Raw genomic sequence first — 13,155 nt, forward strand, 5'->3', positions numbered from 1 at the left:
TTTAGGAAAGTAGTGTTTTCCGTCACATGCTACCTCTTCAGCTTTAAACCATTTTTCATGTTACTGAAATTTAAAAAACTCTTCCTCTGTGGTGTGTTGTGATAGTCACTTTCTCACCCACAACATCTATTTTTAGACAGTCTTGATGAAGTATACACGAAAGCTCACTGCCAAGCTTCTCTTGTTTTTTTTGTTTTTTTCACTGTTTGGCTTCCTGCTCTGACGTGCCCCAGAGTGCAGCTGTGATTGGCTGCTCACTTTCACAACTTCCGCACAAACAGAAACAGAGAGAGATCAGCTGACAGAGAATACAGTAATAGGAAACGCAGATAGAATACAGAAAGTTGTGCATTTCAGTTTTGACAGGTTAATTTGTCTCTAAATGTTTGTGTAACTCGTGCGAGAGAAAACAGAGGAATGTGAACAGGAAGTGAAGGAAACTGCTGGTATCTGGAAGCACTCAGTAGTGTGTGGAAGAAGTCGTCTCTCAGCCACAGCAAAAGAGTGAAACATGAGCAGTGAGTACCAACCACTGTCTTCAACAGAATCATGCAGAAGTTTATTCATAGGTAAGTATGTTGTCCTAGAGACTTGCTATTTCACGATGCTGTAAATCACACGTTGGAATCGATTTGTTCATATGTGAATAGTAGAAATTTTTTTCTTATCTGGACATGTTCACTGTCTCTGGCACCCAGATGTTACCGCACTGAGACCAGGGCCTGCAACTGCCAAACGTCTTCCACTCCCTCCAGGGAGTTGTGTTGAAAGTTACTGCGACTGAAACCATTCCTACCTCAGAGTAGACCTTTGAGAGTTGTTTACAAATCCTACACTGAGTCTCAGCAGGAGAAGGATTACTCCTGGGAGGGAGAGGATCGTTGCTGTTTTACAACATACTGTAAAAGTTTACCTGTCATAAAACAATCGAATCATATCACACTGCAGTTCAATGCAAAGGTTTGAAAAGAAGTAAATGCAACCATTGCAGAAAGCAGACATTAAAAAACAAAACAATTAGCCTTTATGCAAATAAATGAAAGAAAATAAACAGTAAATATTAACAGTAATTGTGGCATGTACAAAAGTTTACTAAATACCAAAGGTGGCATATCTTTGAATTTTAAATATGCTTAGTGTTATACCTATCCTGGTCTCTAATACACTCAGATACCTGTTAATTCTCAGTACCACGTTTTAACCATTTAATAAACTGCTCAGTAACTAGTTTGAATCTTGTAATCTTATATTTAACAATAAGCCATTTGCATTGTAAGCTGTAAGTAAACATGCACATACATTATAGTATGTACAATTTAAAACAGCAGGTAACTAAGCTCAGTCCTCACGTTGTTCTATAATATCTGTAATAGTGCTTCATGTAAGACATAATGTGCAGTATTGCATGCGCAGCAGTGATGTTGCAGACCCTCTGTGGGCTGTGGAGCCTCTCTCCGTGGAGTACACAGCGTCTTGTCTTCCAGTCCCGCTCTCACTGACACTTGTTAAAGGGCCACTCCACTGATTTTACCCATCGAGTTCAGTTGACTTGTCACAGAGAGCAATCCCCCGCCTGTGAAAACACTAAAGTCTATGTAATATCTTCTGTGGCTCCTGAGGGAGATCTGAAAAGGTCTGAATAAAATAACCCTGGTGATGTCATGATGATGTAATTTTTGAGTTATATTAAGGGAAATGAAAAGATCTTGTGTAATTGGAGCTTTACCCAAACCAGTTCCTAACAGTCTGGTTATCTCCGCCTCTGCTGCTTTGATTTTGACCATTGACGTTTTTTGAAATCTGTCTCCTGATGTCCCCCGACTGTATGGAGGCGAAATGCTAAATTGATGGACAGCTCCTTTAACTTATGTGCTGCCACAGCTGGGGGAAATATTAGTTATCTCCGTGTTGCCCCCATGTCTTGGGGAAATACACTGTAAAAATATGAACATGTCTCTCAAATATTACAGATAGTGGTTTTCAGTAAATAACCGATCATTTGCATGAATGTGGCTTGTGGAAATGAAGGAATCTGTGCATTATCTGATGCCCTATATGAGCTGTCAAAGTTTGATTCATGTCTGTTTTAACTGTGGTCGACACAAACCCAAATCATCACTGTTGCAAAGGGTATTGTCCCCTATCCATTACGGTTGCCAAGACCTCAGTTTTTGTGGAGAGAATGTTCTCTTCTAAGTCTTAGTCACAAAAACTGATGATTTCTTTTTGTTTTGTCTAAACTATCTTTTAATAACCTGCAGAGTTTTGGACACACAGGATCAGCCTGTGTTCTGTATTCTGAGACACTTGATAAATATGGGGCCAGACACAGGAGGTAAACCGTTGTCCTTTTATTTGTTTTTCCCTCTTTGTTTCATATCAGTTAAAAGATCAAGAGAAATGTTGTGGATGAAGAGAAACTTGTTTTTATGCTTTGAGAGAGTTTTGGGTCAGGGAAAAGGTGCGCCTCAGCACCGGGCAGATGTCTCTAATATCCAGTGATATCAGTCCTCATCATCTCTGTCATCTCATTTTGTGACTTGGTTATAAACAGAGAAATAAAAGGCGAATTATAGTGTACAACACTAATCCCTGCTTCCATCTAGAGGTGCTCTAGGCCTGTGCTTGGAAGTCGTGACGGCCGTGGTGTTAGTTTACCAGTCCCCCAACCCCCACCCAGCCCCACCCCCCATTGTAGCCAGATGGCTGTCACACAGGCGGTTCCTCGCCCAGACCATGGTTTCCCATCATTCTTTTGTTAATGAGGTCGTTAGCAATGCAACAGACAATTAAATTATCCCAATCTGGCATTTTCCCTCATTGGCATACTGTATAAAATACTGTACAGTGTTTCAAACTCATCAAATAGCATTGCTCAGTTTGACTGCTTCTGTTGAGATGATGGCTTCTACCCTTTTATCATTTTGTTCCTTATTATCTGCGGCAGTGGTACTGTGCAGCAGTGAAAGTGAAAGCCATTTTCAGACAGTCAAGTAGTATAAACAGAGCTCTTGACAGAGTTGGTGTTGGTATTCTCCTCTGTGATAGCGGGAGATCAGTGTCTCCAACTGACAAACTTTGTTTTAGTACATCGTCACCCTGTATGGAAACAACACAGCCCGGAGCTGCTGCTGCACAGAGGAAGTTTTGTTAGCTGTTAAATCGTGTAGAGAGGGTGACTTCAGCCAGTTAGTCGAGCGCTCACCTTCATGTGAAACGCTGCCGAACACTGACACCGCTGACAGTTAATTATGGGAGTCACAGATCATGCAGACTTGTCAGCTTGGCTACGATTGACATGCCGCATGTTTACATCTCTGTTGTAATGTTGTTTTCTAGTTATTTTCACAGCAGCGGTGCAGCCGTTATTTAGCTCCAGAAGTGCCTTGGGGCTTGCCATAATGACCGTAAAAGCAGTACAGATTCGGAGGAATGAAATGTTAAAAATGACTTTTGGGTATAATTGGTGAAGCTGCCATCACAGTGACTTTGGAAATATTTTCGGTCAGGCTGTTGAAACACACAGACAGCCTGTTAGCTAGACTGTCATAGTCTATAGGTATGTCTCCGCATGGCTTCATTATTTTCCTCAAACTCCTCCACACACACAAAGTTATTTTGACAATGAGTGAAAACCAACTAAATCTGATATATTGTTAGACAGGCAGACGGAAAAGCAAGCAAACATAGAAATTTTGACACACACTAGTATAAGGGGAGTGCCTCACTTGAATGATTTCCATTTCTAGGCCAGGTGGTTGGGGGCAGTAACAGGGTGGTAAAGCAAATGGCAGCCAGACAGCACACATTTATCTGAAAATTCCTGATTTTTAACTTCACCAAAATGAGTGTCGAGAAAAAAAAGTTCATCTGGTGTCTCTGTTTTACAGCTTGTCTCAGAGATATTAATGCAAGCAGAGATATATGCCTGGTCAGTAATAAAATCTGCTTACACAGATTCTGATGGGTTACATTAAAAACCAAACCCTCTGATTAAAAGATTTTTCAGCTCAAGATAGATTTACACCTGAAGCAATGCGTTTCAACGAGAACCCCCAAAGAGACGGGAGCTTCTGAGGCAGCAGTTTATCCCCCACTCAGGCGAGTGCACGCATGACAGCTAGCCCTCACTGTGTTTTTATGGGATGAAACCAACAGAATCTGGCTCCCAGCTACTGTCCAATATTTAGCGTCAAAGCTCCAGTTTGGGCATCATCACTGAGGATATTGGTGAAGTTTGCTGAGATGCTGGTTGCAGCACAGTGGAACACAATTAAAGGATCTCGTGGCTAACCCCAGCCTTCGGCTAGCAGCTAGCACATGATGTTTTCCACTGTTTAGCTTTTATGCCCACTCCTACTTGAACCAGGACAGATCATTTTTACTGTTTGACTGACTTAAGTTCAAAGCAGCTGTGGTAAGTTTTGATGCTACCATAACAATGGCCGAGTCCCATTCCACCCTCCCACTCCGTGATGGAGAGTAACTCTCTGCAGAGTCGCACTCGCAGCTGTGGAGGGTCTCTAAATTAAGGGGGCAGGTACAAATACACCAGCAAGCTTTCCGACGTCCTCACCGTTTTCCAACGGCAACAGGAAATTCACCGTTACCCAAAATATTTCAGAAAGGATATTATAAGTATAATTAAATATATATTTATCCAAAACAAGATCTTATACACAGCATCAACAGATATGTAGGTGTACGGGGAATGAAAATGAAAAACTACTCATATATACTAGTAATAAAAACTCTGACTGAATTTCTATTTTGTTAAACATTTTTGTTTGCCATCTTAATCTAATTATATCCTTGTTTTTTTTCCATAGTTCCTGAAATTATAATCAAGTCAAATAAATAAAAGAGAAACATACATCATATTCTTGGATAAACAATGGCATGTTTGTTCCAAATTAGAACGTAACCTCTAATTTCATCCAAAAAAAAAAAAATAGTCCATGAAATGTCTGTTTGAGGTGAGGCAACTAATGACTTATCCTTTGAAAGTAACTGCGTGGAACACTTGCATTTCCTGCGCCCCGGACTCTAAAGAGATGCTGCACTTCTCTACGAGTGTGGTTTGTAAGCCTGCATCGATGCGGACTCGTTGTTGGAGCGCTTTATAACCCACTCCCACTTAAGGGTAATTGGTTTGGAATGACACTTAATCTGGCGGAGCCTCCACACGAGCACGTGAACGGAGTGAGAGTGGGTGGGTGGGTTGGTGGAGGGGCCAGATTGGAATTGGGCCAATGTGTTGTCGTTAACAATTAACGACTCCTGATCCTTCTTTTCACCCTAGTGCCAAAACACAATTTTACATCAAGTTAGGCTTAACACATTTTACAAAATCCTGTTTGGATTGTATGTGCTAATTATAGAGAAATGTTGAAATATCCAACAAAAAAAAAATGGTGGAAAATGAAGACATTAAAATGGTCATGTTAGCGTGAGTAACATATCTACGTGTTAGACTGATGACATGCCAAGAAAGTATCCTGCCTGTGGCCCAATGCATACTGGGAAGGCATGATGGTATGTGGCACTTGAAGCTACACTATTTAATATTTTTGACAAAAACAGAGTTAAAGGCGAGTGAATATGGCGGATATTCTCCAGGTAGCCAACCGAATGCTAACATCGCTAATCGTGTTGACAGGCAACTGTTTGGTAATGTGTTACCTTAGCAACAGCCCGCTGTGCTGCCCTCATAGTGGTTGGAAAACAATCTATTAATGCAGCTTTAATGTTTTGTTGTTTTCTTACTACTACTACAAATTCTCACGTCACATATTATAGCTCGTCTTTATCATAATTCAAATTCTTTCTGTTTCATTTACGTGGTCACAGGTCTGTCATCAGAAAATGATGCCATCGGAGATCACTGGAGAGTAGTAGTAGTTTGTTACATGCCTTTTGGATATGAAACTACTCAATGGAAGTTGTAGTCCAGTATTGTATCTTTGTGCTGCTATCACTGAACAACTAAGCATCGTAGTAAAGTCAAACTTAAACCGCAGTCCACAAATGCACATTTAAATGACAGAGTCAGATGCTTTCCACTAAAATAGCCAAACGCTCCAGATTATAAAAGCCATAAAACAGATTGGCCCATTTATGATTGCTATGTGGATGACACAGGAGGACAGCGTTTACTTTATCACCTCTTTGAGTCATAATAGATGTATTTTTCTTTATTGCATTTATCTTACCAAGAACAATTCAAAATTACAATGTAAGCCATCAGGTGATTTGATAAAGGTTTGCCAATTTATTCTTCAGACAGTTCCTAATTGCTTCATTTCATGATTTCTGAGATCTCTGCTGAACAAAATACATAATTTTGCTCTGAAGTAACAAAATGACACACGACATTGGACACAACTCAAATAATGGCAGGGTTATCAACAGAAACATACCAAGTAATGAACATGATTCAGTCAGGCAATAATAATAACTGAATAGATCCTGAATTTTATTTCACATTATCAGTCTCACATCATCTGCACTGTTGTATTTATTGTCTTGTCAAGAATGTCAACCTGTGACAATTACATTTAAAGCCCAGATTCACTTTGCCACGCTCCCACTGGGAACAAAATAAAAGTCTAATGCTCGAGGGAGCTGTGCCGTGTGGGTTGAACGCTGTAATAGGAAATAACTTATATTCTTCCTCTAAAGAAAATACAATGATACTACAATAAATTCTGAGTCAGTTAACTATTACCTCACTGACAACAAATCTTAATGTGACTCTCTGGGCTTAGCCTTTGATGTGATGTGAAATCAGCACTAAACCATTTCTAACCTCTATCTTCTCCTCTTCTTCTGCAGAGACACCGGAGTGCTTTATATGCAGGGATGTTGAACTTAAAGCCAATGACCCACTGAGGAATTTCTGCGACTGCAAGAATTTACTTGCCCATCACGTGTGTCTATCCACATGGATCCAGAGGGTAAGAAAGACTTTCCATGTAGGGAACCTTGATATTTTGAATTTATAGCGTTTTGTTTCCTCATCAGCAATTTGTCAAAATGTGAAGGGGGGGGGGATGTCTGTGTTGGATTTCGAACGGTGAATAAATGTGTTTGCCATGTGATCGTTCCTTATTGAGACAAAACGTTGCTGTTTGCCTCAAGGTATTGAGCTACCTTTCAAATGGCAATACCAATTAGTCTTAATGAGGGTTGCTAGCAGTGATAACACGTCATCGTTACACAGTTGAAACACAGAGGCTGAAACTGTGAGAAGTGCCTCGTGGTGGACTGGCGGGAATCCAGAAAGCTATCATGCACCCGACACCTGTCAATGTACTGCAGAATAACTCATTAACATCTGTAAGATCACTAATACAGTTCTCTCAGTTCATGAAATGTATGTTTCAGTGGGAGTTATGGATTTCTGTATGTGCCGTCATGGTGCTTATTGCTGCTCATGCTAATTACTCTTCCACCATTAATTCACAGCAACTGCTGCTGCTGCCATAATAGTAAAAATATATAATCACTCCTGTATACACAAGTATTTTCCCCAGAAATAAAAAGCAGAAGCCAAAAGTAAAGGAGGAGGTGTGTTCATATGGAAATGTAAATTAAACTGCAGATTTTATTTGTCACATAACAAACTTCCTCCGTACGGACAGACGATACATGAATGCACTTTTCTTTTTTACATAATGTAATCACTGTTCAGCTGCCTTAAAGGGCATCATAACAGTCACATTATGATACTACAAGCAATGGCTGTAAGCACTGAGTATCATATCATATGATTTGCCAAAAGTTAAAGCTGCACTAACTAATTGTTGTCTACGAATGACGAATCAAACGACTGTGTGACGTGAAAAGAGTCACTACCTTTATACCTTTACTCTTTTCCTGTCGGCCTTGTTTAAGCCACAGCTAAGAGGTGTTTTGGAGGCTGACAGAGTTAATGACCAGCTGGTGAATATAGTGAAGTATTTAGCAGCTAAAGAGCAGGACATTTCCCTCAGGAGTTGGTTGAGACCAAAACAAAGTTAAAAGCAAAGTTAATATTTCACTGAGACTTGTCAGGTTGCCAGAAACATGACTCCACATTGATGCTCATGTGGCTTCATGTCTGCAGAAGCCATATCATATACAGTCAGTCAAACGTACAGAAGAAAAGAAAAGATTAATCTTTAATCTCTTCTGTGGTTCAACTTAACAAAAAAAAACTATTAAAGGCAAAGTTAACCAATTTTACACATAGTCAGTTTACTTGCCATGTGAGGTACTACTCAGCCTGAGAAAACAGTTGTATAATATCATCTGTGTCTTTAGAGGAGCTTTGTCAAACCTCAGAAAAAAAAAACCCACCCTGGTGATGTCATCAGTTTAATCTGGGTTTGGTCTTTGAGACAAATTAATTAACACAAAAGCCAGTGTTGCAAACTGGCAATCATGGAGTTTGAAAACAGGGGCCTTTACCAGACAAGGAGGGTCTAACAAAGAAACCGTCATGTTGCATTATGGGAAATGTAGGCTCTAGTGTTAGGGGAGCTTGATCCCTTCCAGAGACTTAAGGTCAGGATATCTCAGAACCTGCTGCAGCAGTTTTTACTAGTATATTTTAAATCTCTATCTTGCGAATATGCCAGCTTTATGGAAGTTCAATACTAAATCGCTGGAGAACCGCTCTGACTAGAGAGCCAAAGAGCAGATAAACTGAAAATTGCTTCAGGTTGTGTCACTTATGCACTTTTGGACTATACAATGTCTGCACTTATGGTTCTTCTGAATGCCAGCCTCTAACTGAAGTAAACATAGAGTGCAACTCTAAGTAATAACATCAGAATATACTTTATAGCAGCTGTACGTTTCCAATGAAACATGAATGAGTTATCATCACTGTATATTAATCCAAGATAAACGCGCATCTGCTGCTGAAAATATTGCTGTTGTGCCATCCACTCCTGTGAACGTGGATGCTCCACAAGTGGTAGACAACATGCTACAGCAGACCTTTCATCCGTACCACCCAGATGTCAGAGTGAAGAGCCACTTCCATTAAGTGTTTGTCTTCCCACTATACAATTATATACAGAGACAGACACACACACGCACACAGTGAACCTCGCTCTCTGCTGTGAGTGTGCGCTGATGCTACAAGACTACTTTAGTTTTTGTGTGCGAGAGAAGCAGATAGAGAGAAAGAGAGTGGGAGAGAGACAGCGTGCGACCTTTTAGAGTGCTCAGGGTAGGGAGCCCCTTTCCCTTTTACGGAACAGAAATCAGCAATTGACCTGTCACTTTTGCTCTGATAGCCATCTCTGGAAAGCAGGTCATGCACATATGTCTAAAGTGCCTCTTAACCGCATTTTATGAAGCCAGAAAATGTAATCCAATAATGATTTGACTTGTGAGAGAGAGCCAGCCAGCTGGGAGTGATAGCATGCACTGTTACCACCCATAAAAGCAGCTTGAACAAAAAAAAAAAAGGGCAAATTCCAAGTCCTTATTTAATTTCACCCACAACAGTATGACACAGATGTTGTCACTAAACAACAGGGCAGGCTGAATTCAAACACAACAAAACAGCGCTGGCATTAATTTCCATAACTGTTGATACGTACAGGACTTGAGTGTGTTTGCAGCAGAGGACTATCTGAATGATCATCATCTGCACTGAGACAAACCATACGCTATCTGTTCTTAGACCGCCTCATTTGTGCCCCCTCCCATCCCTCCCCATTCAGGTTCCCAAAGACAAATAGCATTGCAGAAAACTAATTAGTAACCAGGAACTAGTTAGGAGATGCCCTTTGAAAAACATGTCCTGAGGCAGGATTTAAATATAGGGACAGAGTCAGTGACTGAGTGTGCCTAGGAGATCCCAGCCTCAAGGCGCGGCAGCACTTTGACCCCTGACCCTCATTATAGGGAGTGCATTCCTAGAGGGGTGAAACCCCTCACAGCACAAAGTACAAGGGCATGGGAGGACTGTATGGCTCGTACCGCACCAGCCGAGTGTGGCCTGGTGTGTCTCACTGCCCGATCCAACAACAGGCTTGAGAAAATACAGAGCACGGGCGCAGGCTTTTGGAAAGTAATGGTATACAGTCACTAACTCAACAGATAAATACAATTTTTCATTTTTATACATCTGGTTTCACTCTATTGAAGTTAATGGGAGTGGTATTCTGCAAAAAAAAAAAATGCCCTTCAGGATTTGGGATCCCATCCATCTGAAATAGAATCCATTGTAGTTACAGGAAGGAAAAGAAGTTAGAAGAGGAGCACTGAAAATGCTAACAACATGCTAGTTGAACATAGCATATATTCAGTAGAGAGTGAAGCATTGACCGAGATGTGAACAGATGAAGAACATAATGAGAGGATGGGTTTATGTTTCTCTCGTGATATATATGTGTGTTTGTGTGTTTATATCAGCAAGCATGCCCTTGACTGTGTGTGCTTGCCTATACATCCCTTTAATTGCGCGCGCGCACACACACACACACAATTACCCTGTCTCTCTCTCATGGGTTGATAATTCTCATCATTGCAAACAGACTTGGTTTACATTCATTAGTTCAACACTCACAGCAATCAGGCCACAGTGCCAGGGGCAATGGTCCTCTTTATAAAATCACATTGCCTAATAGCGGTGTTCTATAATTATATGCCATTAACATCGATCAAAATGTGCTCCTACATGCCATGCATATTAGCAGCGGATTTGGCACTTAGTGTTTGTACAAATGCTTTTCTTGTTCTTCAGTTAGTTAGCACCAGCTTGAAGATTATTGCCAGCATGTTATTTTTATTTCAAGTGCTGTTCTGTCATGTGAAGTGGTGCAGTATATTTAGTGTATGCACTAAAACAACATCCAGTCATGTATGTTTACCATGCAGTACCTACGGTGGCCCAGAGGTGCAAAAGATAACAGCACTACACAGAACACACAAACAAAATTGAAAACGCGTGAAATGTGAAATGTTGTTGTGTTTCTGTTTTGTCGTGCCTTCTGAAATTTTGCGTCATCTGTTTTGTTGCGGATCCGTAAATGTTGTGTTATTGTGTTTTCTGAAATTAAATTTTACCCCCTGTTTTGTTTTGTTTTCAAAAATCTGGTTGTGTTTCTTATTTTTTAAATTGTGTTTTGTCCAGTGTTGTCATGCTTCGCACCACGGGGCCACTGTGTGTTTAACATGTTTGTAACACTGTAATTAAATTAGCATTATTATGCACAATGCACCTTTGTGTTAAAAAATTAAATTGTGTTTTTCCAATCTAAGAAACATAATTAGTTTATTGATCAAAACACAACCCCATAGTTATCATTTAGCACTAAGTTCAGCTTTAGATCAGTTGTTTTGATGGTTCACTGTCACTAAATTACTTTAAATGTAATTTCCTTACAGGGATGTGGGAGTGAAGACAGGCTGCGATGCATCATCTGCAAAGCCAAGGTAAGTGTATTCGTGTGTTTTGATAGGGGGTATTATAAAAATTCAATGAGATATTTGATGATGTCTCATTCTTTTAATCTTACTGTGTGAAATGTAGGTAGCGAGCATTTAAACAAACACCGTTTAAGTCATTAAACAGTGGCTGCATCTCACAAAGCAGATTTAAACAGAGCAGATCCATAATACTAATGAGCAATCAGGTCTTTGTTTTGCTCTGTGATTTAGCTGATTTGCCAGCAGTTGTGTTGCTTATGAGCTGTAAGCTGCCTTTTATTCCTTATTATTGCAGCAGAACACTCACTGTGAAAAAGGAGGGAGAAACATTACAATATTTGGCAAAGGATACAAGCCATGTAATGACAAAATCTGTATTCATTTCATGAGCAGAAATTAATCACGCTTTCCTGTGGTACATTCCTAATGCAAATTTTCCATCAACACATTGTGTCTGGTGTTTGTGAGTTTATTTGTATGAAGTGGTGGAGCTGATGTGTCATCACAGATGGGGTTGCATGCTGGATAAGGTGGCCGCATTACTAACCATCTCAGATTAGGAAGTATACTGTTGATGTGTTGTATGTATTCATGCTTGCGCTGTGGGTCAAAGCATCACAAGCTGTCTACTGAGTGTTTTATTCATTGTTTGCACGACAGCGATGAGTTGAAAATGTGATCTTTGCTGTGCTCTGCTCTTGGGTGTATGTATGTATAGGAGGGATCCACTCTGTGGAAGAAAATGTCACAGTAACTCTGACAACGACCTTTCAGGATTTTAAGATATTTTAAACATGAAACACCCCCCCCACACACACACACACACACACACACACACACACACACACACACACACACACACACATTTAGTCTGAGGGAAGTCTCCACTGATTGTTTTTATTCATCTAGGAATTTGTGTTTGTCTCCATTTGGGGTCAAAGAACAATTTATCTTGAGTGTGATGTTGTTTTCTTTTATACAAGACAGCATGTCTCTATATTATATAAAGCTAGAGTTTGTTACCAAAAGGGTGATGATGATGTTGTTTTAGGGGTTAAAGTCAATATGAAATTTGACTTCCTATCAGTTTTTGTACAAGGAAACATAAACAATAATTATTGTGAATATAATTTAATTTTTGTAAAGTAGATAAAACCATATTTGGACATATTTGTTGAAGCAGCCTTTAAGATTGGGGTGGGGGCTTCCCTTAGCAGCAGCTGACTGACATTTGAGAGCCAGGGTTGCTAGGAGACATGCTTTCGTTGTGTGCACTGACTGGAGAACATCAGAATCATATATCCTCTGACAGTTGATACAAACCCACATAGCATCGGTAATCTGTGGTTTTACATCATCCAGTATTTGGGAGGACCCATCATGCTGTTTAGTTTGCATTCTGCTCAGTCAGTGGTAGGTATTTACCCTCTATAATTAGCTTATTAGCTTGCTAGCTTACACTTTCTGACTAGTTAACCTAGCTTCCGCTAGTCAGCTAGGCTAGGCTAGTTAGCTTCCTCTTGGAAAGTGTACATTATTTAGCCTAGCTGTCTAGCATTAGCATTAAGTCATGTTAGCTTTCATTCATATTATTTCAACACCTGCTGCGTCATTGCCAGTTCCCACACTCTCAGTGTTGCCTTGGTCCTGCATTAGTATGGAGTTTAACTAGCATCAGCTGTTGCAACAAATTCACATCCTCTGGAGAACACTAATGTGGGCGTT

General features: G+C 40.2%; 1 protein-coding gene across 1 annotated transcript in view; it reads left to right on the forward strand.

The window, feature by feature from the left end:
* The first annotated feature begins 266 nt into the window (after positions 1-266).
* Positions 267-13,155, forward strand: part of LOC111662585 (uncharacterized) — a 69,255-nt gene continuing 56,366 nt past the window's right edge. The window contains exons 1-3 of the mRNA XM_023416486.2: positions 267-569; positions 6,835-6,956; positions 11,389-11,436. Of these exons, the coding sequence (XP_023272254.1) occupies positions 512-569; positions 6,835-6,956; positions 11,389-11,436 (228 nt within the window). The 5' untranslated portion in view covers positions 267-511. The remainder of the gene's footprint in view (positions 570-6,834; positions 6,957-11,388; positions 11,437-13,155) is intronic.

This window comes from Seriola lalandi, unplaced genomic scaffold (genome assembly GCF_002814215.2).
Source record: "Seriola lalandi dorsalis isolate HSWRI2012SDOR001 ecotype SW California unplaced genomic scaffold, Sedor1 jcf7180002054566, whole genome shotgun sequence".
Classification (NCBI taxonomy): domain Eukaryota; kingdom Metazoa; phylum Chordata; class Actinopteri; order Carangiformes; family Carangidae; genus Seriola; species Seriola lalandi.